Source organism: Polistes fuscatus, unplaced genomic scaffold, assembly GCF_010416935.1.
Source record: "Polistes fuscatus isolate 324 unplaced genomic scaffold, CU_Pfus_HIC Scaffold4, whole genome shotgun sequence".
Lineage (NCBI taxonomy): Eukaryota > Metazoa > Arthropoda > Insecta > Hymenoptera > Vespidae > Polistes > Polistes fuscatus.
In genome coordinates, this window is record NW_025113118.1 from 3,594,181 (window position 1) to 3,622,103 (window position 27,923).

At 32.1% G+C, this 27,923-nt stretch overlaps 1 protein-coding gene across 1 annotated transcript in view; it reads right to left on the reverse strand.

Annotated features, from left to right (window-relative positions):
- LOC122520572 (AF4/FMR2 family member lilli) overlaps positions 1-27,923 on the reverse strand; it is a 77,785-nt gene that overhangs the window by 33,085 nt on the left and 16,777 nt on the right. The window contains exon 3 of the mRNA XM_043640672.1: positions 20,893-20,955. Within this exon, the coding sequence (XP_043496607.1) occupies positions 20,893-20,936 (44 nt within the window). The 5' untranslated portion in view covers positions 20,937-20,955. The remainder of the gene's footprint in view (positions 1-20,892; positions 20,956-27,923) is intronic.

Below are 27,923 nucleotides of genomic sequence, written 5' to 3' on the forward strand. Positions count from 1 at the left end.
AGAGGAGAGAAGGGAAGGGAAGGGAGGCTCGAAAAAATTTATATCTACACCAATCGAAATAATCGGGCGGGTATTTTCATTTTTTTTTCTTTCCCCGTAACACGGTTGCGTTACGGGTTGTGGTTTTGAAAAAGTTAGACGAGCACTCGAATGATTTGCCAAAGAGAGGGAGAGGGGTTGAGGTGGGCGGGGGAAAACATTTCTTTCGAGCACTCTTCTTCTCCTTTGGCACTCGACGCGTTCACCACCACCACCACCACCATCGTTTCTGCATCAAAAGCATGAGATGCTCATCGTTAATATCGTCGTCTATGTGTCTCTACGTCTATCGTCCGATCTGTATTCCTGCGTTGAAAACAAAAAATATATATATATGTATTTTACGTATATATGCATCTATATATACGAGCGCGTGCTTTCAACGCGATTACTTGAGCTTTTTCGTATAGAAAAAAAAGAAAAAAAGGGTTTTGAAAAAGTCACGAGAGGGATTCGACAACAAAGTTCGTATTTCGTTTTAAAGGATCTCGTGTTTTTCAATATATATATACATTGAAAATTGTAGTAAACATTCGAAATGAAAGTTTTTAACACGCTCGATAACGAAAACTTTTCTATCAAAAAGGTGTTACGTATTAATAATAAACGAAAAAATATAATATTTAATATTGGTTACAGGATACCCTGTATATTTTCTATTCGACAATCATCGATGGATTCATCTCGTAAAATATTTCTCAAAGGATTATTATCGCATTTGATGATTTGTTTTTGAGGTTATATTTCTTTTGGCGCGTTAGAGAAAAAATGATAAGAGGGAGAATTTTTAAGATGCGCGCGCACAACGACACGAAATTAACAGGATGAAGTTAGGCGATATTTACGATGCGCGCGCATAGCGACATGAAATTAACAGCATGAAGTTTTTTATTTCTTTGGGGGGGGGGGAATTTCGACGTGGTGGTTACCGTTTATTATAGTAAATTGCGTAACATGATTAATTATTAACTGTAAGATTTAACATACCCTAGAGCCCATTAGGAAAACAGAAAGAAAGAGAGAGAGAGAGAGAGAGAGAGAGAAGGAATTGTTTATCGGTGCTTTTTAGCGTAACGTTAATGTAACCTAACGTTTCATGCAAGATAACGGTTTGGAAACGCTTATAAATATTCAAAAAAACTTCACAGTAATAACTTGCCTCTTACATGGGAAACACTTATTCAACGTCGAGTATTAGAAAATACATTAGCATGAGATCGATATAAATGAAAACAATATCAAAATTGTTACGATAAGGTTCGTAAGAACGGTGAAAACAATTCCTGACTATAGATTAAAAATTTACTAGCGGTAGGGTTGAAAAGTTTTGACTCTCAATCAAAAACAAAAACACCACCAACAACAAGAATCTAACTTTTATTCTTGATCAAATATAAAAGAAGAAAAAAATAAACTCACCCACGTAGTTGGACCAGGTTATACACACAAACAGAACCCACCTCCATCCTCAAAACATCAGTTTCTTCATTTTTCACTAATCCAATACGTTTGTCACTTTTGAGTGAGAAATTGGATTAAAATTTATAAGAAAAAGAAATAAAAATAAAAAGATTAGAGTAGATTTGACGTTTCTACGATTAATCAAATCCTTTAGTACTCGGTTTAGTATTTGCGACACGGAAAGGATGCTAGGGGAAAAGGGTTGCGCAACCATTGCGTTAGTATTATACATTAATAGATATACGTGCAACAAAATATAGTCCTATCTAGTTAATTTTCCGACTAGACCAGGGTTTTGCACGAGGGTCTGTCTATGTGTTTCGTGTTTCGCTTTACGGACTTTTATGTTGAAAGATGAAAGGATTAGGTCTCGATAAGCTTTATCACGTATTCACGCGGGACTCAACGTGCGTGCACTCGGCACGATGATATCTTTCTTTTGTGTCACACCATTTACTCTTCTCTCTCTCTCTCTCTCTCTCTCTCTCTCACTCTCTTTCTCTTTGGTTTAACCGATTAATCTTGACGGAAAATGAAGATTTTCAAATGAATTCAAAATTTCCCGGTGGGAGGGGAACGTATTTATTTAATTGAATAAAAGATTCGTATTAAATTAATCCATAGAAAATTTGGATCAACCATTGTTAATAGTAAAACAATAATATTTTATACCAGTATTAATTCGAAGATAATACAATCGGGGAGGGGGGGCAGAAGCAAGTGGAGGGGGAGTTGGTTGATTTAATTAAAAATTGGGAAAAAATGTAAATAAGTTAAATTAACGTTCAAAACGATACGAAATATACATGAAACGATATCGAAGGATATTTGGTTGCTTCTACGATTGGTATTTCACGTAGCACACACTCGGGTTCGAGACGAAGGGTTTGGTCGGTACTGTGCCTTCGATTATTTACCTTCTCGGACCTTTATCAGCAAGCCCTTTCTCCTCTTCGTTTGAGTGCGTATAAAGAGGAGGAGGAGGGGAAGGGGGTTGGAGGAGGAGTTCGAGTAGAGTATCCTACTATCGACGAGTGAACTAACACGAGTCTGGTAAGCCGAAGCAATTTAGTTTACATATTCACTATACCTCGTTCGAGCAAACCTAGCACCTTTCAACTTTGTAAACGTTTGGCAATGCGCACTTTGCCCTAAGTACTTTTACGTAAAATGCTATTTTATATTACTTTATTATTTCAATGGTCTCTATGAGAAATCAAAGCAACAATAATTTCGAATATCTTCGACTGTCATGAAGATTTTTTTGATGTTTTTAAATCTCGTTCAAGGAATTGATCGAGTAAAGAAATAAAACAAATCGTTAGAACTTTTCAATTCGTCCATGTCACATTGTTGCGTATTAATTTATAAAAAATAATAATCATCTTATTAAAGTTTTATTTAATATCTCATTGAAGTTTAATTTTTGACGATTTTTACGACCAGCGCCGTTTATATCCGGCATCCATTAAATATATCGTATCAGCTGGCGACATCTGTGGGTAAAACGAGTTACTATCACGCGTTTGACTAGGAACGCAATCGAAATTTTTCTTTACGAGAATAAAGTGTATTCGTTTTACGCAATGACATCATTGGGAGTTTCAAAAATGCGAACTCATTCATCATCGGCGGCGTACCGATGGCTAGTTTTCGTTTCTCATCGTTAAAGAATCAAGGACATTTAATTTTGGTACGAAAAGTTCATTTGCATCGATCGAATGTTACATTGGGATAAAATATAAAAGAATTCTATAAAAGTTAAATTTATCGATTAACTTTTTGAGACACGGATCGGTATTAAAAGTGTTCCCATCTATTTGAGTCTCATCCTATAACAAAATAAACACTTAATTGAATAATTATTATTTAACTTCATTTCTTGGATTAATAAAAAATAAACGAACATGATGCAATTTAAAAAAGAAATCAGATTTCTTCTTAACACATTGATCATTTTAGATTTTCTAAAATTTCGAAAGAGAGAGCGAGGGGGGGTTCGTTAAACCATTCCAAAATTTCTATTCATAAGGATAATAAAATATAATTTGATCTATCCTTCATCGATATTCATTCAACAGAATTTGAAATTTATCTTCGTTAACTCTTTTGATATAATAAAAAAAAAATTCAAAAGAATTCCGTTAAAAAAAAACGAACAAACGAACGAACGAACGAACGAACGAACGAGGTCACCGATGTCCTTCTTCCTTGTAATCAGCGTCAGGATTGCATCGTTAAAACTAACAAAAAAAGAAAAAAAAAAGAAAACAAAATTCTAGATCGAGAGTCACGAAAGGTAGTCGTCGACTAACAGGAATCGTTAACGATCAAAATCGAGTTAGTTGATGACGAAGGGGGAAACGGAGAGGGGGAGGGGGGTCGGTCTTCTAGTCTGACGCGTCAAACTGGCTCCTAGTCAAAGTAGTAGAGCACATAGAGGAAACACAAGTCGTCTGTCTGTCTGTCTGTCTATTCTCCTGTTGTCCTTTAAGGGAGACACCACCGAACCCTTCTTCATTACTCTATTCGCATCTCTAATTAACATTGTTTACACAAAAGCTGGAGGAACAGAATTGGAGGGGGCGGGGATGAGAGGTTGTTGACAGCAGAGGTTGGTTGTTCGGCCTCGATCAAATCAAACATTAATCTGCTTGAAATCCGGTAATTCTCATCTTGTATATATCCCTTCGGGTGTCCTTGTTTTCGTCCTGTTCCCCCCTCCCCTCTTCTTCTTCTTCTTCTCTTGCTCATATTGGGACTCTCGATTACGAGAGTTTATCCAGTTTGTTCCCATCCTTCAGGATTTAACGAACTGTTCTTCTATTTATACGGGCCTGAGAGATCAAGCAACTTGATAAACTTTTTAAATATTCATTCGTACGTTCCCTTTACTTATTGTTAATTGTTTTTTGTTTTCTATTTTTCTTTTCTTTCATTTCACAAAATGAATGATAAAATATTAATTGGTTACTGATGTGTGAAAGATGATCGTATGTGGAATTCGTGTGTTATATTCGAATGAACAACAAAAAGGGATGATACCATTTTCTATATATATGTGTTGTAATAAGATTCGATGAATAATTCATGCAAGTATGTAAAATGTTAATATGTAAAATTGATGAGATATATATATGTATATATAACCTGGATGCACGGAATTTTTGTTTTTTTTTCTCATTCCAACTTCTACGATTTCTAATCGGTGTAATGAGTACGACGAAAGACTCGTTTCAAGTATGTGTATCAATTAAAAAAAAAAAAAAAGAGAGAAAAGAAAAAAAGAAAGAACGATGGAAAGAGGAAACCACCAGCACGCACACGCTACGACGACAACATTTGCATCGAATAAAGACCTGGAAACCCACTTTTCCTTCCAAAAATACATACATTTTACTACGCGTGTTGCAATCGTACCAAACAAGCTTTCATTCGGCGATCCAAATGTTTCTATTTTAATTTAGAAAATTTAGTAACGAACGAAGACGACTTGGATCATACTACAAAAAATTTTAGCGAGTGTTGAAAACAAAAAGTGGTGGTTCACCTTGAGTTAATCAGAATAATTGTGTCACACTATAGTAATGGTTGTTGGTCGTGTTGTTCAAACTTGTTTCAATTATTGTCATTATTTATACAAATGTTATGTACATCCTACCAAATAAGAAAAAGAAACTTTAACGATGACGACGACGACAAACTGATGCATTTGTGCTAACCTAATTTAATATCAGACTGAACCAAAAGTTCGTGCGTTTATTATTATGTTGTTTCAAATAGTTAATATATATATTAACTATATCAAAAAAATAATTATATATACATAAGTATATAATAATCAATTTTTTCGAAGTCAATAAAATTATTTTATATGCAAGTGAGAAATATTAATTAACAAATTCACGAATGTTTTGTTCACTTTAATATAATATGTTCAGGTTACAAATCCTCTCTTCCTTCTTCCTTATTTTATATTTCTCTACTCTTGTTTTTTTTTTCCTTTCAAAAAAAGATCCTTTTAGCATGAAAGACAGTCTATGGTTTTAGTATAGTAGTTTGTGTCATATCAGGGAACAGATATAACAGGTCAAAACCTAGGCTAGTCTGTTGGTAAGATAGGCTAGGTTCTACCAAAGCCGCAGCAGCAAGACCATCCTTCTAAGTGACTACGTTGTAAGCGACAATCTTCTAAGAGGGGGGATATTTACGTGCATCTGCACTTAACAACGCACCCCATCTACCACCTCCCCCACCCAACCCCACACGAAAGAGGCAAATTTCTCTGGACTAAACCTTACTCTTCCAACTTGTGTGTGTGTGTGTGTCTGTGGGTGCGTGTGCGTGCGTGTATGTGTTGCACAATTTCGTACCGACGTAGTACTTTGACGCGACCTTAACTTTCAAGTTCTCCTTTACAGACATTCTCTCCCCCTCACCCCTCCACTCATCCCTTTCTGTCTCTGTCTATCCCTTATCGTTAAATCCTAAACACATAGTTGTAATATTATCCTAAGGATAATATATTGTAATGGTGTTGTGTGAATATATATATATATATAACTGAACATTGTTTTTGTTTTTTTTTTTTATAACGGGGGATTTGGTATAATTAATTTTTATTTTTATAACGCGTTCGAAAGTGTTAATCTTTGTAGATAATTTTAATCGATTGTTATTTAATAAAATAAAGAAACAATTTTCTTTTTTTTTTCATTAATCAGACTGATATTTTAAAATGGAAGGAAATTCAAGAGTAATTTTAAATGAAATTTGGAATTCGATAATTCGACGACGTTTTATCGATCATCCATTTTCCTGTATTCATGTATGTGTGTTTCTTTGTCGTAAATTATGTTGATTTTTATTTAATAAAATAAAGAACGATTTTCTATTTTTCTTTTTTTTTTTTTTTATATGGAATTGATATTAAAACGAAAGGAAATTCGGAAGTAATAGTAAAATAGAAACTGGAATTCGATAATTCGACGACGTTTTATCGATCATTCATTTTCCTGTACGCTCAAGTGTGTGTGTGTGTGTGTGTGTTTCTTTTTCGTAGATTATATCTCACTTTCGTTTTTTTCTCTTTCCCCTCCCTTTCTGTCGAGTCTTCGAAAAGCTCGCATTAAGCGAGTCGAACGGAAAGGAATCGATCAAGGTAAAAGCAGAATCATGGTTTTGGTTTCTTTCTTTTTGTTTCCTTTTTTCTCTTTTCCTTCTCTCTCTCTCTCTTTCTTTTTCTTTTTCACTCTTTGGTATCTTCGTTTCGCACACAAAGCTCGCGAAAAACTCGTTATCTCCGTCGAGATTGAATAACTGTCACCGTAGGACGGAAAAGAAGAAGAAGAAGAAGAAGGGTCTTCGAAGGTTCGTAGGAGGAGATATGGGAAAGACGTCGTCTCTATATGGAAGGGCTTACGTTTGACCTTGAACCCAGCAGACGTCCGTAAGGTCCGTTCATTCGTCTGACCAATACACCAACCAACCAACCAACTAACGAATCCTAGAAAGCTTTCATCTTCAAACGGATGTTTTTTTTTATACCCAGCCCCAAAATTATATTTATTCCTTTTCTTTCTCTCTTTTTTTTCTTTTACAATTATTAGATCGTCCATTTTCTCGACGAACTCAAAATCTCATTGAGGGTAAGATAATTTAATTTTTCTTTTTTTTTTTTTATCGATGATGTCAATAATACAGTTTCAACGTTTTAACGGTTCTCTTTTTAGACTTTTTTTTCTTTTGTATCCCTATTTCGTTTCGTTATTTTAGATCTACGGGAAATTTCGTTACACTCGTTAGGTGTAAAGAAAAAAAAGAAAGGAAAACAAATCTGCATGAATTTAATGTTTTAATATCGTTAAATTATCTCATAGTTCTTTTTTTCTTTTTATTTCAATTTTAACTCTTCAGCTATTAAGCTTCATTAAAATGGCTTCCCTGTAAACCATTCTGTAATACAAACTACTACTACTGTTACTACTATAGGATTTCGATCAAGTTACATTTTGAAATTTATCTCATTAACTATTTCCATCCTTTACAATAATTATCTACATCGCATAAAACGATGGATAAAATATTATTTTCATAAATTCTTTTTGTTGTTTTTTTTTTTTGGTTTTTTTACAGCAATTTATTTTCATCAATATGTATTTACAAATCTGAACATATATCACTATAGACGAATGGTTTAAGAATTTTAATAATTATTCAAAATCTAAGAAAATTGTCTCTCGACACAAATAATTACAAAAAAATAGCACGTATTAAATTTCTAACAATAAATACAAAAAAAAAAGAATTTACGTGAATCAATGTTTTGCACCCCTTTTTGCACCCTCAAATCAGGATGACATTAATTGTATTTATCTTAACAAGTTACCTTTTCAAAATAATTTTTCCTTGCGAGACAAAGGACGAACGTAAAAAAGAAGAAAAGAAAAAAAAAAAGAAATTCTCGACGTTAATTGGTCACTTTGCCGAAAGTGAGTTTGACATTGGTCGATTAGTGTCGTGAAAGGGGAGGGGGGAATATTTATTACGTACATAAAAAAAAAGAAAAAGAAAATAAAAATAAAATGATAAAAAAAGACCTCATTAAGCCAAGAGAAGGGTGAAACAACGATCAAGGACAAAGATGATAGGATAAGCAAGCACAAAGAGTTTTACACTTTACTCTGAATTAATTCGCATAAAAGTAAATCCTTGGATTCATTGGGTTCCTTCTTTCCACCTTTCTCTTTCTCTTTCTCTTTCTTTCTTTTTATTTAATTTTCTTTTTTTTCTTTTACTCGTATGCATCATGAACGAGCACGCGCTAAGACTTAACCTAATTTACACATCGGATCGTTGATAACAACCTCTTTGTTGGTTTCATTAAATGCGAAACTCAACCGGTGTGTTGGTAGCCCGCAAACCTAGATCGTGATCGCGAAACTCGTCGCGAGATTATTCAAATTTAATACTTATTTACAATAGGGGTGGGACGGGGGTAGAACGTGATTTTGCGATTGGTATCTGTTCACCCTTATGCTAAAACGCATCGTTATGATAGGTAGTAGGCATTTGGTTATCTTCATTAACAACCCCTTAAGTTTCAAGAGGGGAGTGGGGGTGGAGCACCGAGACTTATTATTTGGAAATAAATTTACAAGCGTTAAAAATAATAATGTTATTTAATTCAAACGTTAAAATGTAAAATTAGCGGATATTTTTATTTAATTGGTAAGAAAAAAGAAAAAAATAGTAACAAATAATTCTCGTTGAATTTTAAAAAGTTCTATCGGACGTATCGTACGAATTATTTCTAATGAAATATTGAATGACGTATGAGAAGTAACGGAATGAGGAAAAAGTAAAGAAATATTCATACTCAACAATCCGAATGCAACTTTGACGCAATACGATGAATCATTTGTAATTTACTGTATATGAATGTAAATTTGAAATATTGTCTCAACTTGAACGACGAGTTTAGGGTTTAGTCAACTAGCACTTATGTAAAACATGCTCATGACGAATCTACCAGTCGTAAAATGTACCCAAGGGTATTAAATTTTAATCACGTATAGTCTGGAAGAGTTTTACTATGTTTTCTTTCGTGTTTTAATACTTTTCGACACGTTATTGTTGTTGTCGTCGTCGTCGTTGTTGTTGTTGTTTTTGTAATTCGCGTGACAGTATGAAATTATTTAAACGCTATCATAACGTTGCCGTTAAGTATGTATCGTCATCCTTTTTATGAGAGAAATTTATGCGAATTACTTGTCGAGTATTTCGAACAATCCCGATCTAATTTTTGTTCGATAAACGTCTTAATTTAAATGAATTCGAATTGTTTTGTTTTGTATTGTTTTAATCACTTTTTATTTTCATCTCGAATGTAAAATAATGATTATTATTGAAATGATTTTAAATAATATTAAAATGATTGCAAAACACGAGTTAATCCAAAATGTGGGCGTGGTTTCGTTTTTAAACAATTAAAAGAAAAAAAAAAAAAATAAAGAAATCAAATGTCGATTGAAACATCGGGGAAAATGATTTTGATATCTTGCATGTCGTCATTTTATCAGTTTGATCGAGATTAAATTTGATCGAGATATTGAAGTTATTGAAAGTTTTAGGTAAATTAAAATTCGGCTCGTATCTGCTAAAACAGAACTATCATCATCGGTGTGTTCATATTCGCGTATTTGTGTGTGCGTGCGTGTGTGTTTGTGAATTTAAACGCGTTTAGATTTATACGTGAATTAATATACGAGTAAAGTGGGAGGTGGGGGTGGGGATGGGGGGGTCGTTAACATCAGAACACATTTGACCACTAACCCAGAATCCACCATTTACTATTGCATCGCACAATTTGACGAAGCCAACCAATAGGGATTTAGCTCGTTGATTTTTGCACCTTGCGCAGAATGTGTTCCGAAAATTGATCGAGAGATTACATATTCTAACGAGATTTTAACGAGCAAATGTATACGCAGCAGATGAACCTTTTGCTTTTATGTTTTTAAGTGACCATTTTTGGTTAATAACAAAAACAAAACAACAAAAATTGATTGGAATTCTTTAATTAAATGCATTTTTGTTTATTTATTTTTTTTCTTTTTGGCAAGATAATCAGATCTTTGAAAAGATTGGTAAAAGTGTAAGAATATTATCGAATTAATTTTAATCGACTTTTTTTTTTTGTTTTTATTTTAAACACATTTAACTCATTTCGATGTTGAATTGAACTTTACCCAGTTTATTAATGGCGATTCATTTCAAAATAATTTCTTATTGAGTTTTAATAACGTAAAAAAAGCTTTAAATTATGATTTTTAATAGTGCTTAACAATTATTCGACAAAATTCATCAATTGTTATGTCGATTCTCATGATGTCAAATGACAATTCGCGTTATAAATTGAATTCAATTGCAAAAGTTTGAAGTCAAAACATAGTTCTTTCCTGTCAAACTTACTATTATTTTTTGACGTCTTAGTTTCAAAACTTTTCGAAACCATTTCGCCCTTGTTCTCACGTATTCGTAACAGTGAAAGAATCCAACAAAAAAGGGGATTTTGTTTTTTTTTCTTTTTTTAATATTCCTCCTTCTCGAAATTCTAGTTCCACTTTCGGCAAACAAAATTACGACTCGTTTTACTTTCTTAGAAAGAAAGAAAGAAAGAAATAAAAAAAGAAAAAGAAAATGATTATCTATTTTTGTTCGTTAGCAAGAAAAAAAAAATGATTTAAAAAGTAAAAAAGAAGAAAAAAAAATCGGGTGTTAAAACGTAAGTGAAATTCACTTTGATTATGAGAATACGTAGGATGGATAATGGGAAGGTAGGAGGAAGAAGTTCATTGGTCCGAATTATAATTACAGTGTCGATCGTTTTAAAAGCATGAGCTCTACTGATGGATAGCAGCAAGGTATGTTCTTTGCAAATCGTATTATCATGGGTTAGTCTGAAGAATGGTGGGTGGGGAGAAGGTGAGAGGGAGGGGGTGGGAGAGGCACCAATCATGGGCGTGTCGGTACCAAGAATATCCATCAGGTTCTATTATCATAGTAAGCGATATTTTTAGACTTTAGGTTTAGAAACTTATATTAGTTAGTTAGACACGAAAATTTCTTTCCTAGAATCAATTTATGGCAATTCTCACGTTGCTTTATATATATAGAGATATGTATGGGTTTTCGTGGATTACGTACAAAAGATGAATACTCACAGTGGAATTCTATGTGGCAATCATGTTTATGGGAAATTACCGCAAAGCCTAATTCACATCAGGTTGGATTAGGAGGATCCTTTTAGCGAATAAATCGATAACGAATAATTAAGATCAATGCATTAGCTAATGATTCTATTTGATTGTAATCACATTGATAGATTATTTTTGATTGAATTATTTAACGCGATTTTATTATTACATTGTCATTATTATTTGATGTACTTAATTGTTTGGTTTAGATTTTCTGCTTTTTTTTTTGTTTTATTTTATATCATGATAAATTAAATAAACACATCACCCGTCAATATCATTTATATGCGAAATTGTGTTTTTTATCTATACGCGCGATTTTTGTTTTGATTTAAAACGATCGAATTAAATTCTATGAAAAACGTTATTGAACAATTCAAAATTCGTTGCGTTATTTTTGTCGATTTATCTTTAGAACTGGAAAACCAATCTTCTATTTATTTGACAGATTCAATATGTTTTTTTTAAACATATTATCTATTGTGTAAAAATAGAATCAAGGTGTGTGTGTATATATATATATTTGCGTGTTATTTAATGTTAAGACCATAGGATCATGTTAAATGGAGAATTAATAGAAGAGTAGGATAGAACGGATTGCTCAACGTCAAGTATAGTAATCGAAAATTAATGACGGTTACAAATTCGATCGATCTACTAGATAATTGAAAGCCCTTAAAGGTGATAACACTTAACGACACAATTTTAATCAACTAACAAAAACTCTCGGTTTTAACGTGAACGTGAATGTTATACTCGTATCACATTTGATTTATTTGAGTTCTTCAATTGTTTTTATTATTATGTGAATATCACACATACATACACACGCATACAAATATCTTTTCGTTTGATCTAATCCAACAATATCTAAGATAATAAGAAGTAGGAAGAGAATTAAGAAAAATTTGAAAGGTAAAATATAAATTAGTTATGAAAAATGATCTTGAAATGAATATGCAAACGTAAATTTAACTGCAAAAAATTAAGATCGATGGAATGATTAGAAATGAAAAAGAAGTCGAGTAGTAGGTTGAGTCGATTAAAACTAATTAACGGAATTTCATAGAGGAAAGAATATCCTCCCCTTTTGTCTGGGGTTATTCTCGAAGGTTACTTTTTCTGTCTTAATTATTATTATTTTTTTTTTTTAATTATTTTTAAACGAATGGTCGAGTTTGAACAGTCTTCGAAGCCATGACCGATCAGAAAAGTGGTCGCTGTTGAACCCGGAAACGACCTCCTTAAGTTCCACCACTCGCGTGTCACTTTGAATCACTTTTCAGTTGGCTTTTGCGGTCTTGCGGGTTCTCTTTTTTCTTTTTATTTATTTTTTTTCTTTCTTTCTTTCTTTCTCTTTCTCATTTACGTCTTACGTTCGCTCATTTTTATTATTACTCATGATTCGAAATATAAAACGCGACAATTGGCAATTTTAAATGGCATCAATCGATCAACGATTCTTCGAATTTTTTTTCTTTTGGATTTCGAATAAATAAAACATAATTTGTGAAGTATTTCTTATTCATAAATACAAAGAAAAAAAAAAAACAACAATAACAACAACAAATAGTTTCAATAAATCCTTTTGCCAGCCAATAAAATATTATTCAACGTGGTAATGATTTTTGATTTTAATTTCGATTAAATAAAACAAAATAATTTGTCAAGTATTTCTTATTCGTTAATAGAAAAAAATTTTTTTTGCTAGCCAATAAGGATCATTCAACATGGTAACGAATAGAAATCGTGTTATTTCGAATCTAAGGTAAGATGATGATATCTTGCGGTTCAATTCTTTCAACTTTTCCTGCTTTATTTTTCTTCTTCTTCTTCGTGCATAAGATCTATTTTCCTGTTACTCTTACAGTTATACTATATTTCAATCGACACGTATTGTATTCAAATTAAATCGTATTAGATCTCAGTTTAACGATAGGTTACCGTGCAAACGAGTCATAAAAGAAGAAAAAAATAATGAAAATTGATGTTCGAATTAAGGTTACAGGAGGTTCGTGTTATTCGTTGATTCATAAAGGGTGGTTGGTTCATCCTCTGTCCTTTTGTAAAAATATGTTAAAATCCTATTTTAGAAATATCGATTAAATCCTTGCTGCAATTTTCTTCTTATCAACGTAATTCTGTACAAAAATAATGGTCAAGTTATTTGCCAATCGCGTTCCATGGGAATTGTCTCAAACGTTTCACGGAATCGTTGTTCTTATGTAACATTTATTATACTTTTTTGCGAATATTAATTATTATATAATTATTTGAAAATATCATATAATTATTTTGGGAATATTAATTATTTCTTTTTCTTTACGAGGAATGAAATCCCGTAGAAATATTTTAACAATACATAAATATTCGGCGAGTAGACAAAAATTTGAAGAACCATGGGTGTCATAAATATTTCGTTACTTGGAAACTTTCGATATGTGATTTCGTAACTTTTGGCGTGTATATGTATATATAACATTTTCCAGGATAATATAATTTCTAACATCCCTCTCTATCGTAGGGATTTTCAGTCCTGTCAATTTTCGTACGTACGTTAGTTCGTTCGTTCGTTCGTTCGTTCGTTCGTGAAGCGACACGACGTCGCCATTACTCCCATATAACCTGGACTGCAACCTCCGGCCATTGAACTCACTCGTCCCGATGCGAGTTTCTTGCTGGTATATATTGGCTACGATACTCGTGTATATAATAAAACTTATATATATATATATATATGTACTCATAATTATGAAAGTGGTCTAATGTAAGTCATATATCTTTTGTTTCAAGATATTTAAAGGATTACATTTGAACACTAAATGAATTCTACAATATATAATATTGTAATAATAAACACTATCTAACGGTTCATTTAAACCATTCATATTAATAATTTTCATTGAAAATAATGTTGTGTGAAATAATTAATGAACTTATTTCTTTTTTTGTAAATTTTTGACTTAGACCACTTTTATAATTATGAGCACATATATGTACGTGTTAATATATTCTACGAAACTATTAAAATAAAATAATGAAGAGGAAGACGATGACGATGATTAAGAAGAAGTGAGAGAGGAAGAAGAAAAAAAATCATTGTTAAAATTGAATTGCATCAGTGAAGTGAATAAGAAATTATATTAGTGAGATTGTAAGTGCTCTGTTGTTATGAAAACCTAATTGAAGTTAAAATATCGGAGAATCGACGACGATAACAAGAAACTCGAATCAAGTGGTTACAGAGGGTTTGCTAATACTTCGTTTACTGTTATATTTATTTGATTTTTTTTACGGGGTTTATTTTTTTTTCTCCAATTCTTAGGCTTGAATTATTAAAGGGAACTTAAGTTAACCAGAAGCTAGAATACGGAAAACGATCAGTGATATTTTTAACAACCGATTGACGTCAATTATATTATAGTTTCATTTAAAACCCCTCACTATACTATTATTATTATTATTATTATTATTATTATTATTTATTTATTTATTTTTAAATATTATCACGACTAATCATACGTGCCGATAATTATGAAAATCTGTTAATCAATGTCAATGAAATAAATTACATTGATTTTAATTTAATCGATTAAAAAAATAATTCAATCCTAAAATCAATTTGTATACAATTGATCCGATCGAATAATAGTTGTATAAAAAAAAAAAAAAAACAAAAGAAAACATTAAATTAAATGTAATAATTAAATCAATATTATTATTAATTATCGAGACACGTGAGTCGTGTTATGAATGAAACGGACGTTAAAATATGTTGCCCATATCGAATGATATTTTCGAGATATCGATCGAATTTAACCACCACTACCACTACTAACACCACCATCATCACTATCATCACATCAGGTAGCCAATCAATCAGCCAAGTTGTGTATTGCAATTTCCTCCAAATTAAACGTAATTTTCAAATTAGTTTCGAGATTGATGTATATGAAGACGATAAGCGTTTCTCCAGACCACCCCCATAGGAGGATAGGTTAGCATTTCAGATTCCCGTGTCACGTGTCGTTTAATTAAAGGATGTAAATTAGATTGACCTCTGTCTCATTAATTCGCAGATCTCAAAGGAAACGGATGACACTCATCCCACCCCCTTAAATCCCAAAACCCTTCCCTCTCTCTCTCTCTCTCTCTCTCTCTCTCTCTCTTCTGCCTCTTTTTTTTCCTTTTTCTTTTTTAAGGCTAATAACAAATAGTAAAATACGGTAAACTTTTTCACGATCGTGAAAAAAAAAAAAAAGAAAAGTATCAGTCGAGTTACGATATCGGAGAGAGAGAGTTTTCCCATTTAGAATTTCAGCAGGATAAAGGGCTCTTCACGTAGGAGCTACTACCATCAAGAAAGAGAGAGAGAGAGAGAGAGAGAAGGAGGAGGAAAAGAAAAAGAAAAAGGAAAAAAAAAAATCAAGCAGAAAAGAACGAGGAAACGCTCGATCCTCTTCCCCTCACTCCTTACCCCTCTCCCCTAACTCCGACACCCACCACCACCCACTCGTGAAATCAACGGCGCGTTTTAAAAACGATCCGATGCTCTCTCGAGCGCGAAACGTCTTTTCGAATAGGAGAACATAAATTAAAAAAAGAAAGAAAAAGAAACAAAAAAGTAAGGAGTATAACACACGCTTGATAATTTTTCTTTACCTACGAATATAGTTGGTTTCATTCATCACAATTTTCGGTGCCATCCACGATCTCAGGGTAAGAATACGAATCATTGCAAATCATCGCGATGATCTTTCTTTCTAAAATGTCGAATGTGAAATACAAGTGTGTAAAGAGAACCAGACAAAAGAAACTAAAGGAAAAGATTTATAAAAGAAAGTATATACATACGTACGCATACGTGCACATAGGTAGGTAGGTATGTACGTATTTTAAATACCTAATTATGTTAATGAAATAAATATAAATGACGAATATCGGATAATATTATTTTATTTTTTTTGTATGGATTGTTAATTTGTGTAACGAAAATCGATGAATATGATAAAATATTTAAACGATAATTATTGCTGGAAGTGGGTACGATTTTTAATTGATAAAAAAGAAAGAAAAGTGTACTTTTCAATCGTAACGATAAATCTTATTAACGAAGTTTAATTTATGAATTTTATTATATTTATTTCATCGTAAACGTTGTTATCTTTATTTTATCGGGAAAGAAATTTTCTTATTATAAGTTTCATGTATAATATAAGTTCTTTTTTATTCTTTTTTTTTAACGATTTATGTCATAGAATAAATTTCTACAATAATCGTCATAGTTTTTTGTTTTTATTGTAATATTATAACTAGCATATTAGTAATTCAGTTATAATACGGAATTGTAACGTTGTCTCTCCTCTCTCACCACCACCCCTCACCCGCCCCAATACCAAACGTCAAATCGGGAACTTATGGGCTGACGTTATCCTATCTGCAATTTCACGCTCGCACGTTCACGGTAGACGTATATCGGCTTCCGGAGATTCCGTTTAAATGGGGGATTGTTGATAAACCGACGATAGAAGTGAAAATGATTGCAGGAAATTCACCACTGACACACTGTTTCTAGGAAATATCAATCGTTTATTATCGATCCAATTGAGATCACGTATATAATATTTACCATGTCAATAGCAACAATTTTAATAATAACCTCGACGAATTGTTCTATTAATATTTTCCTATTGGTTACTTCACAAATCATATTTTTTTTTCTTTCAAATATAAAAAAAAAAAAGAAAAAATATGCGATAACAAAAATTGCAGAAAAAAAATTGTTTTTTTCGTATAGCCACCTATCCACCTATAAAAAAAAAAAAAAAAATCAAATCGCAAATTAAATTGTGAAATAAATTAAAAAACAACCAAATCCGATCCCTAATCCCCAGCCCTGCTCCTAAAAAAAAAAAAAAATTTAGTTCCCTTGCGAAGTTAGGTGTACTTAACGCGAACCCTTCTTTTACACGCTAATTCAATTATTCTGCGTGCGCCTAAAATTACTTCGACAGTAAAAAGGCCCCTAATGAAACGTATAAACCATCACCACCACCACCCCACCCTTGGGTATCTTAACAAATCGGATTTTCTTGATCCTGTCGTAACGGTAAACACACCGATCGTCCACCACTAGGTCATTAGGGATAGTAATAAGGGCAGGAGGTGGATTAAAGGGCAGTCTACTGAACGGAACGATGGATATAGAGATAAGGGGGAGAGTATACTGTAAACGCAATGAGATAGGGTTGCTCGCGAGAGAATACACGTGTATGTAACGTCATCCCACCCTTTCCTTCATACCACCACATTACCAACCAACCAACCAACCAACTTACTCACCCTTATTCACTCACTCATTTACTCGCTATCTTTCTTTGTTTAAAATCAACTCCCAAGATTAAACATCCAAACCCCCTTCTTCCAACATCGTTCAACGAAATTCTTGATTCATCTAATGATACATTTTTCTGATTATTATCAACAAAAAAAAAAAAGAAAAAAATTCCTCAACGTCTAAGAATCCCTTTTTCATACGTTTTCGATATAACCGTACGATTCCAAGTGAAACAAACAAAAAAAAAAAAAGGAAAAAAAGAACTGAACTAAAAACTAGAAACTTACACACCCTCTTCTCCTCCCCCCGCTATCTCTTTTTCTCGAGAGAAAAATCTCTTCTTCTTTTCTTCTCTTGAAATTAAAAGATTAAAAAAAAGGGATAGAGGGAAGGGAGGGGGGCAGAAGAAAAAATAAAAGAAAGACAGTACGATACGACACGACGCGATACCTTCGAGTAAGAACCTTCCTTTGCTCTTTTTTTCTTTACGCACAGACGGCAAGAAAAAAAGAAACGAGTAGAAGGCTAAAGGATGAAAGGTGTACCGTGCCCGCTTCCCAACCCCCAACCCCGTTCAAGGCTTGTATCTACGTACGTACCAGATGGATAGGTCGTGAAGAAGAGAAACAGAGACAGAAAGTGAAAGAGAGAAAGAAAGAGAGAGACAGAAAAGAGTGATTTCAGTGCTAACGATACCGTTGATAAAGGGGGCACGAGGGGGGTTAGGAAAAAAAAAGGAAAAAGAGAAAAAAAACACGAAAGCTCGTTGGAAAAGTTATTCACCCCGAATCGATCTCGGCGATTGTCGAGGGTCGATGAAAAGCCTGTAAGTAGTTAATTGGCCTACGCGGCAATGCACCTTACTCTCTCTCTCTCTCTCTCTCACTCCCCCCCCAACCCCCCACTCTCTTCTTTCTTTCTCGTCAGTCAATAACTAATAATTAATCCGACCCGTTACGCCGTGCATTAATCAGCACCGCATAAAACGGAAGAACGCGGCTTCGGCGCGACGGCACACACATACACACACATACACACACACACATACATATATACATACATAAACACGTATATATATATATATATCAAGGACAAGACAGAGTTATGGAAAGTGGTAGTAGTATGTAGTAGTTCGAGGGAATATTGCTATGGCGCCGGGTAGAACTACTACTACTACTACTACTATTACTACTACTATTACTACACACAGATCTATAAAATCCCTACTCTTTCTTTATTTTCTTTCTCTTCTTTTATCTTCTTCTACTTCTTCTCTTCTGGTTCCATCGATTTAACTCTCGCTAACGAGACATTCGGAAACATCCTGTCTTTTGTATCGATTCCTTGTTCCTCAATGAAAGATAAAATCACCGAGCTGTTCTAGCTTTCTCTTTCTTTCTCTTTTTCTTTCTTTTTCTTTCTTTTCTTTTCTTTCTATTTTATCCCCACTACTACTACCAGCATCCCTCCATTCCTCTTCCATTCGAAAAAGTATCGTGTAACAACCGGAAGGACGCCTCGAACTCGTCCTCGATGCATCCGATTACATTCGTACTAACATTTTCATTTTCATTTTCATTTTCATTTTCATTTTCATTTTCATTTTAACGTACATTTGTTTCCTTTTTTTTTCTTTACAATTTCTCGAATACAACTTTGTTAATTGATACTTCGTGTTACTCATTGTAATATAACAACAATTAATTGAACCGTGTTACGTGTAAACGGATCAATCATGTTTTTGTTTTGTTTTATTTTATTCAAATAAAATTCAGGTATTGTGATATCATAAGTTGAGAGAAACATCGTTACAATTATTGGAAAAATAATAATTAATTGTATAGCTTTATTTAAATCGTATTCTTACTTTCTGATAAAGATAAATGAAATTCAATATGGCGCTTGAGTCTGTTTTAACGCATAAACGTTGTAAAATTATAATCGATTAGTTGTATCCCTTTATTCCTCGTTTCGAAAAAAAAAAACAAAAAAAATATCCTGAATATAGATAATTATATATCAGTCAACACTATTAGATATCAGATATCAGTCAACACTAAATTTATGGGAGATTCATCGACTAACTTCATGGTGTTAATTTCATGTCATGATTCATCGTAAATACCGAGACTAATTTCATGCTGTTAATTTCGTGTCGCTGTGCGCGCGCGCATCGTAAAAATTCTCTCTCTCATTATTTTTTCCCAAACGCGCCAAAAGAAATATAACTTCAAAAACCTTCAACGTTAATTCACGCTAAGATATCGTTTAATGAAGAGAAAAAGTTTAGTTACAATAACACTTACGTTGAATAATATTTTTAAAAGGTTAACGCGTAACAGTTTTCCTTTTCATCAAAAATCAAACGATTATCTTTTTACCTACGGTCGGTAAGTTTCACCGAAAAAAATAAAATGATAAAATAAAAAGCGAAAGAAAATAACAAAAACTGTTTAGAAGACGATAAACACGAAAATTAACAATCGATAAACCGGTATTTTATCGGCGAGTTGTTCCATCGTCGTAGAATAGAAAAAAAAAGTGCTTACAGCGTGAAATTTATCCGAGACGCTCTTCTCCTCAATTATTCATCGTCCGGAATCACGACAGAGCATCCAATCGAGACGGCCTTTGATCAAAGATACTCGAGGTTTCTGCACATTTCTCTCCTCTCTCTCTCTCTCTCTTTCTATCTTTATCTTTTCCCTTCCAATCTAAACCCCGCCTCAGCCCCATCACCCCCCACCACCATTATTCTTTCTATTTCTTATCGATGCTTACAAGAAACACCGTATTTTTTTCGGTTTCGTACCTCTAGTTGTTTTAAATAATAATCGTTCGATTTAAAAACAATACAAAATTTTTCTAACTATTTTACCAATTGAATTTTATTCATTAGAAAATCTTTCTGAGACATTTCACAAGTGGAATCATTTTAAACCCGAGATTATAGTCATTTATCGTCAAACATTTGTCCTAATTCGAAATAAGATTTGGGCAGGTGTAATTGTAATGAACAGTTACAATTTCAACGTATTATCAGTTAATTCGAGTTATCGATGATTTTGAAATGATTACGAACTATTTGCACAAGTAGAAAAAAAATCCTTTAAACGATGGTGAACAGTGGAGTGGTGAGCAAGTTTGAATACACAAACCGATCGATGATTGAAGTTTTTCCTGATTTTTCAAGTTGGTTGGATATTTACAGTTTTGATGTTAAAAATGGGGTTAAAAATTGTAACAGAAAAAGAAAAGGTAAAGATGGAAACCCTGCTTAAAGGAATCTCTGCTTACTCTGGAGTAGGATTTCTCCAGCGCTGGGTTCCAGCTCGCGCCATCAGACATCGACCGTCCGACCTGAAAGGAAAAACAAATTGTATTGGTTTGCATTTAATGAACTACCACCATGTTTTATCTCTCGCGATCATTAATTTATAAGTGTTATTATACGTTTAGGATTAAACAAAAAACCGGTAAGTTTTATTTTCGTACAATCGTACAACGTTAACTTGTAAAATAGGAACACAATTGTCGTATCATTTTTTTTTTTATGGGACATCATTAGGAATATGACGTTCGTTAATTACAAAGATAAAAGTGACAACATTTTAATCGTATATTTAAATAAAAATTGTTGAGAAATTTATTATACCGTTATGAAAGAAAAAAAAACATGTTGTTCTAGAAAAATAAAAAAAAAAAAGATATAACATCGCTTTTAAAATTCGAAAACGCATGAATGCGTGCGTTGCTGCTGCCGCTACACGGTTTCGTCGTTTCAATTCGTTTTGAAACTAATTGCAAGCGTTATTTTCATTTCGTTACTTCTCGCATTTTCATTTAGGAAACGTTGAATTATCATTTTAAACGAAAACCACCAACCAACAACAACACAAAAATATATATATTTTTATGTTTTTCACAAATTCATAGTAGTATCCAATCCAAAGTATGTTAACATCATTTTTTGTTTTTTATTTTTTATTTTAATGAAATATTAAAACGCATTTTAAATAAATTATATCGATGTGGATACCATTATCAAATATTATATTGAATTATTATATTGAAATAAAAAAAAAAGAAATAATATCGAAATTAGAAAATTTTCAAAACGTATCAGTTAACGAGAGCAAGAAAACTTTGAAGAGTTATAAGCTACGAGAATCAGGTTCAAAGTTATGACACAGATTCGAAGAGTCATAGTGTCAGAAGGAGGAGTTCATTGTCGGTTGAACAAAAGTGACAAAAGACTTTTCGAGACTTATCAAAGAGACTTTTCAAGACTTTCGCATGATGCTTGCTGCTGCTGGTGGTGCCGCTTTGAATCAGGTTAAAAGTTGATCTTAAGTATTTCGGATATCCTATCATCTAGTCAAATGCACGTGACTAAACTTCCAATCTTTTCTTATCTTTGTTTATCTTGGAAATAATATTAAAACCATTTAATAGTACTGGATGATGATAATTTATTAACAATTTATATATTTTCAAAGTGTGTCGTTGTTACTTTATTGAATTATAATATTCGATTGGAAAAATTAGAGACTTACCTTTAGAGATTTTATTTTTATTTATATATTTATTTTTATTTATGATACTGGTAGAAGAGATGACAAATAATATAAAACACATTTTTATTAGCATTCCCATTTTGACAATTTTTCCACATTGGTCTCCTTAACGTTGCAAGAAAAATGTTCCCATATACGAGTGTGTATATATATTCTAGGAACTTAACGAACTGTCTGGATTGTCTGGAACACCCCCATGAGAAAAGAAGAAAGTTTTGTAGTATCTGAGCCAGCTAACACCATTTCCTCGGAGACCCATAACGTAACTGGTCAAGCTCGTAAATTCTCGAAAATTCGATACAGACTGTGCGTGTCATCGTATATTTACACATCTACCTACATTTTATACTATCTACAGTATACTTATATCATTTATTTATGATTTCATTTGACTATAACTATTGATTGTCAGAGGGGAAGAAATAAAAATGAAATAAGAAACTTTTCCAATTAAAAATAATATGTTCATTTAAAATTTACTTAATTAAATAAAACATGAAATTATCAATTGAATATTACAGATAAATGAAAGTAACAATTAATGAGAAATTTATCGACAAATTTTTGTTTCAAACGAAATTCTGACGCGTGTCTATGTGTCCAAATATTTGAACAATCAACTTAAACGTTAAATCAAAGTGAAATATTAAATATAATAACGAATACATTAGAAATTGGCAATTAATTAACGTTAAGTTCATTAATCGAATGAAAATTCTTTAGTTGAATTACCAATGTGACGTACGTTCTTTACGTACATTGAAATACTGGGAAGGATTGAAAAGTTAATTATAAATCGTTAACTATAATAGTAATCTGTTAATATTTCGCATGAATTAAAACAATTTAGAGAAAATTTGAATATACGAACATTTCTGCACTTCATTGTCGCCGTTATTGCGACATTCGCGTGCACAATAAATCCAAGCAACGTTGTTACGGATGCAATGAATTATTTCCTTCGACAAAAAAATAAAAAAACCAAAGTATGCAACACGTATAATATTAAATTTTAAAATAAAACAATTTAAGTTTAATTTACGTAACGTCTTTTTTATTCTCATTTTAATCGAATTCGAATCATTTCTTTATTAACACTTTCTCACATCTATCCAATACTATGAAAAAGGTTCTGTCTGTGTTGTATCAACGGTATATTCATTTTATTAACCGTAACCACGTTGTTGCTTGACTTTAATGAACTGACCGTAAATTAATAATCTTCAACACGGAGATTTTTCATTTATTATATATTCGAACAAAGTCAAATTAATAAAACAAATAATAGTAAACGAATTGACAAACAATAATGATCTATAATATTTTAAGAAATAATCTACGTAAGTGTGTGTTGAACAATCGTATAATAAAAATGTTGATTAAAATATTCCATCCTCATAATACTTTGCAATAAAATGTAACGTTGAATATTAATGTAAAATAATGTAAACGTTTAATTGCGTATTGATTATTGTTTTAATTTCTTGTCACATAAAAATTATATTAAAAAAAAAAAAAAAAAATAACACTTCGATTATTAAATATATACTTTATTATTAAAATCTAATTAAATAATATGAATAAAAACGAAAAAAAACAAGTCACACTAATAATAAACTATTCCACCCTTAAAAAACACTTTGACTAAAAAGTACTATTCACCACTCGAAGAATTAATATCCGCTAAAGCAAGAAAGAAAAAACCATACACATTTGAACGATACGTTAGTATCGAAAGGGTTAAAATCTCGATAGATGAGTTGAAGTAAAGGGTCGATTAACTGCGACAAGAAATGAAGAAACAGCTGCGACAGCAGTGCAACACCAGTGGGTAATCAGGTAAATCTCGGATAAAGTTAGTTCTCATGGAAGCATTTCTCATTGGTTCGATGAAAAAAAGAAAAAAAAAGAATCTTTCGAAATCACGTACGACAACAACCTGGGACTGACGAGGGGGGCATAGGGGGTGGGGGTGGGGTGATATGTAGGATCGGCCAGTTATGAACATTTTTCGCAAACTAAGCAATGCATCGTGTGCCTCGGAAGAGAAAACAGAATAAGAGTCGCAGTTTCAGCGGGTATCACCCTTATACCCTTCTTTATCCCTTCTCCCTTACCTACCACCTTCCCATTCCATCCCCACCATCATCCATCTCCTCATTCTCCCCCCCTACCCCCTACTTCTCCTCTTCGTGTTAAACGTTGTCGACTGCAACCTCGAGCATGGTGGTATCGAATTTGTCGCCCTTTTCCTTTAGCCCTTCTGTTTTCTCTTTCCCATTCAAGAGACGTGATTGCGAGATGCATATTTTATAAGTGCAGCCTAGCTACGGACCGTGCACTGGGGAGGGGGGAAAGGGGCTTTTTTCCACCTGTGTGTCCTATACATTTGAGGCATGTACATTCTACGACGGGGTTGTCTTCTGTCTGTCTGTTTGTCTGTCTGTCCGTCTGTCCGTCTGTATGAGACATTAAAAACACTATTATAACAATCTTATATTTTACAGGACAATGAAAACATTTTTATTCCATTTGTTTTCTTTTGTTTGTTTGTTTGTTTCTAATTACTTTTTTCTTATCCATTTAAAACTGCACTACTTTTATTTTTCCATTAATTAATCCCCCCGTCCCGCTTTGCTTTAGGCGAATAAATAATTAGTGATAGTACGGAGTAATATCTGCTTTTTTTATTGTTACGATCAATTATTCATAAATATATTATTATACGTTTGGTATTAAATTGATTGTTCAATTGATATATTACGAATTATTCTAATTTTTATTAATTGCGTTACTAGAGATATTTTTTTTTGTTTCTTTTTTTCTTGTTCGTAGTAGTTTTGTTTAAATTTAATTTGAAAAAGGGTTACAACACACTTATAGAAAACTCGATTTAGAGTAGGATTGTGTTTTAGGGTTTATCGTTAATTGTTCATCGATCACAACAAAAATTGTCGAATTATTTTTCAAGATTTGATTGTAGTTTAAGTTGTTTAAATAAAAAAGAAAAAACAAGTACGAGACGTTTAATCAATTTTGATTTTTTTTCGTGGATTACAAGGATAAAATAAAATATGTACGAATTTTTCGAACGATAATTCCTCTATTAGGACAAAATTTATCAAATAATATACAATATAAATATATATCAAAGATATTCTTTACAAAGTTTACGATTTTTTTTTACATAGGATTGTATTAAACACAGTCATAGATAATAAACCAAATGAGGATTGTTTAAAGATCCCAATAAGTACTTCCATACAATTATATTATGTTTCCATTTAATTATATAATCGATATTTACGTTGTATTATAATATACATTAATCAAACACAAACAAAAATGTCAATTTATTAATTTTCTTTTTCACCGTTCGTTTTATTGAAAAAAATGTTGATTACGATCCATTCGAATGGAAGCAAATACAAAAAAATAGGTACGTACGTACGTACAAACAAAACAAAAAAATAAATCAAAACCAAAAAAAAGGACAGAACGTCGCGTCGCGTCTTCTTTTTACTTGTGTCTGTATATTTTTTATTTTTATTTTTTTTTTGCTATTCGTCAAAAAAAAAAAAAAGGAAAAGAAAAGAAAAGAAATATATATCCAAAAATATTCACGAGACGTTGGGGACAAATCCTATACGAGAATATATATTCTGGAAATTGAAAAGGACAACAGAGAATGGTGTGTGTGTGTGTCTGTGTGCGTATGGGTATACGTTTATATGTATATATAAATGTGTAACACACGTTTTTACACGGGATACGTATTCCTAGTGAACTATGTTCGCACGATCGCTCATTACTCCCACGAGAGACGAAGCACTTCGTTAATTTCGCGTTCTTTCGCGAAACTGACTGAAGAGAAACTACTATTACTACTACTATTACTACTACTACTACTCTCTACCGTTACTTTTCTCTTTGCACTTTTTTATTTTATTTTTTTTTCTTCCACTTCTTTTTGTTTATTCTTATACCGTATACTTTCTTTCCAAATAGTTGCAAATATTTTCATCCCTTTTTTCCTTTTTAACAAAAGCGGAATGAATTAATCGCGGGATGGTATTATTTTTAGAAATAAATACAATTAAAAGGGGGAAGGAAGAGGGTGGGAGGGGGAGGGGGACTGGGCTGAGAATCGAAGGTTGTGTTCGACAATAACTTTCCACTTGCAAATGATCGATTTTTATTCGTACGACTGTGTAGAGAATTTAAAACAAAATAAAAGAAATATTTTTGTACGGTTTGATTAATGAAACAAGAAAAAAAAAAGAAATGATATTGTAGAAAAAAACTATATATTATTTTATATTGGATTGAAATTAAAAAGTTCGGAACTGTAGGGACTATCCTTTTATTCTCGTCCCCCCTTTTCTGTAATTATTAATTAAATGGAACTGGAATTAATTAATATTAATTATATATTTTATATATATTATTTATATATATAATATTTTCATTTAATCTGTTAATAAAAAATACTATTCGTTTAAAAGAATTATTCTTCGATGACAGACACCTTGGCAAATTGAAAATCATTGCGATCGTTTGTTTATTCATTTGTTTGTTTGTTTGTTTGCTCACTTATTATCAAAATTCTCATTTAACTGAAGGCAAACTTTATAGAGACGCGTAAAACCCTTCAAAAATCTTTTCTCTCTTTCTCTTTCTGTCTCTTTCTCTATTCATCAAATTTATAAGGCGTCGTTGGGTTACGGGCTGGTTAAAGCTTTAGACAGCATAAATAAATACGTGTATTCGCTTAACCGGAAATTACGACGCGATACTGCAAAGGCTTGAAGTAATACATAAAAAAAAAGAAAGAAAAACAAAAAAAAAGAACTGATGTACGATTCGACGAGTGAATAAAGTGAGCTCTTGGATTACTATTTCAAAGTTGTGGGAGACACTTATTCTTTTTGTTTTTTTTTTTTGAGACTGTTGGAAATAATATTATAGTATAGAACACGTGAGATATCTTCAACCCATCCGACGATGATCCTTGAATTAAAGTACTCTTTCGTAAAACAATAACAATAACAACGACAAACAAAAAACCCATAACTTTCTAATAACATTCTACTCGCTTGTAAAATCATTAAAATATATATTATAGCAATTTGAAAATGAACACCAATATTAAGAGATTTGTTATTATCTGACCCGATTCATCGTGATCAAAAGTTGGCTTATTAAATAATTATATTAATTTAATTATAAATAATATAAAAATAATAATATATAATAATAAATATAATAATAATAATATATAATATATAAATAAATATAAATAATGTAAAAATAAATAAAAATCCGTTCGAATGAAATTTCGTTCGTTAAACAATAACAACAACTAAATCTTTCTAATTACATTCTTCTCGCTACATCAATATATTAATAAATTTATTATCAAACCCCAATTGATCGTGATGAAAAATTATTTTCTATATTCCGTTAACCGATCATTCGTGATATTTCTTTCAAACATCTACAACACGAATAAAACGTAAAAGTATAAACGAAAAGAAAACAAATCAAATAATCAAAACCAACGTGACTAATCATCAATCGCGCGTCATTCAAATTGATTTATTATAACAAAAATTAATAAACTCCCCACCCCTCACTCTATAATAAAATTTCGTTTAGACCAATTTGTGTTCGATAATATTACGAAAGTTTACCAAAATCGCAAAACCTTTTGAAGAGAGAATAGGGATGTATTGTAACGCACATTGTTTC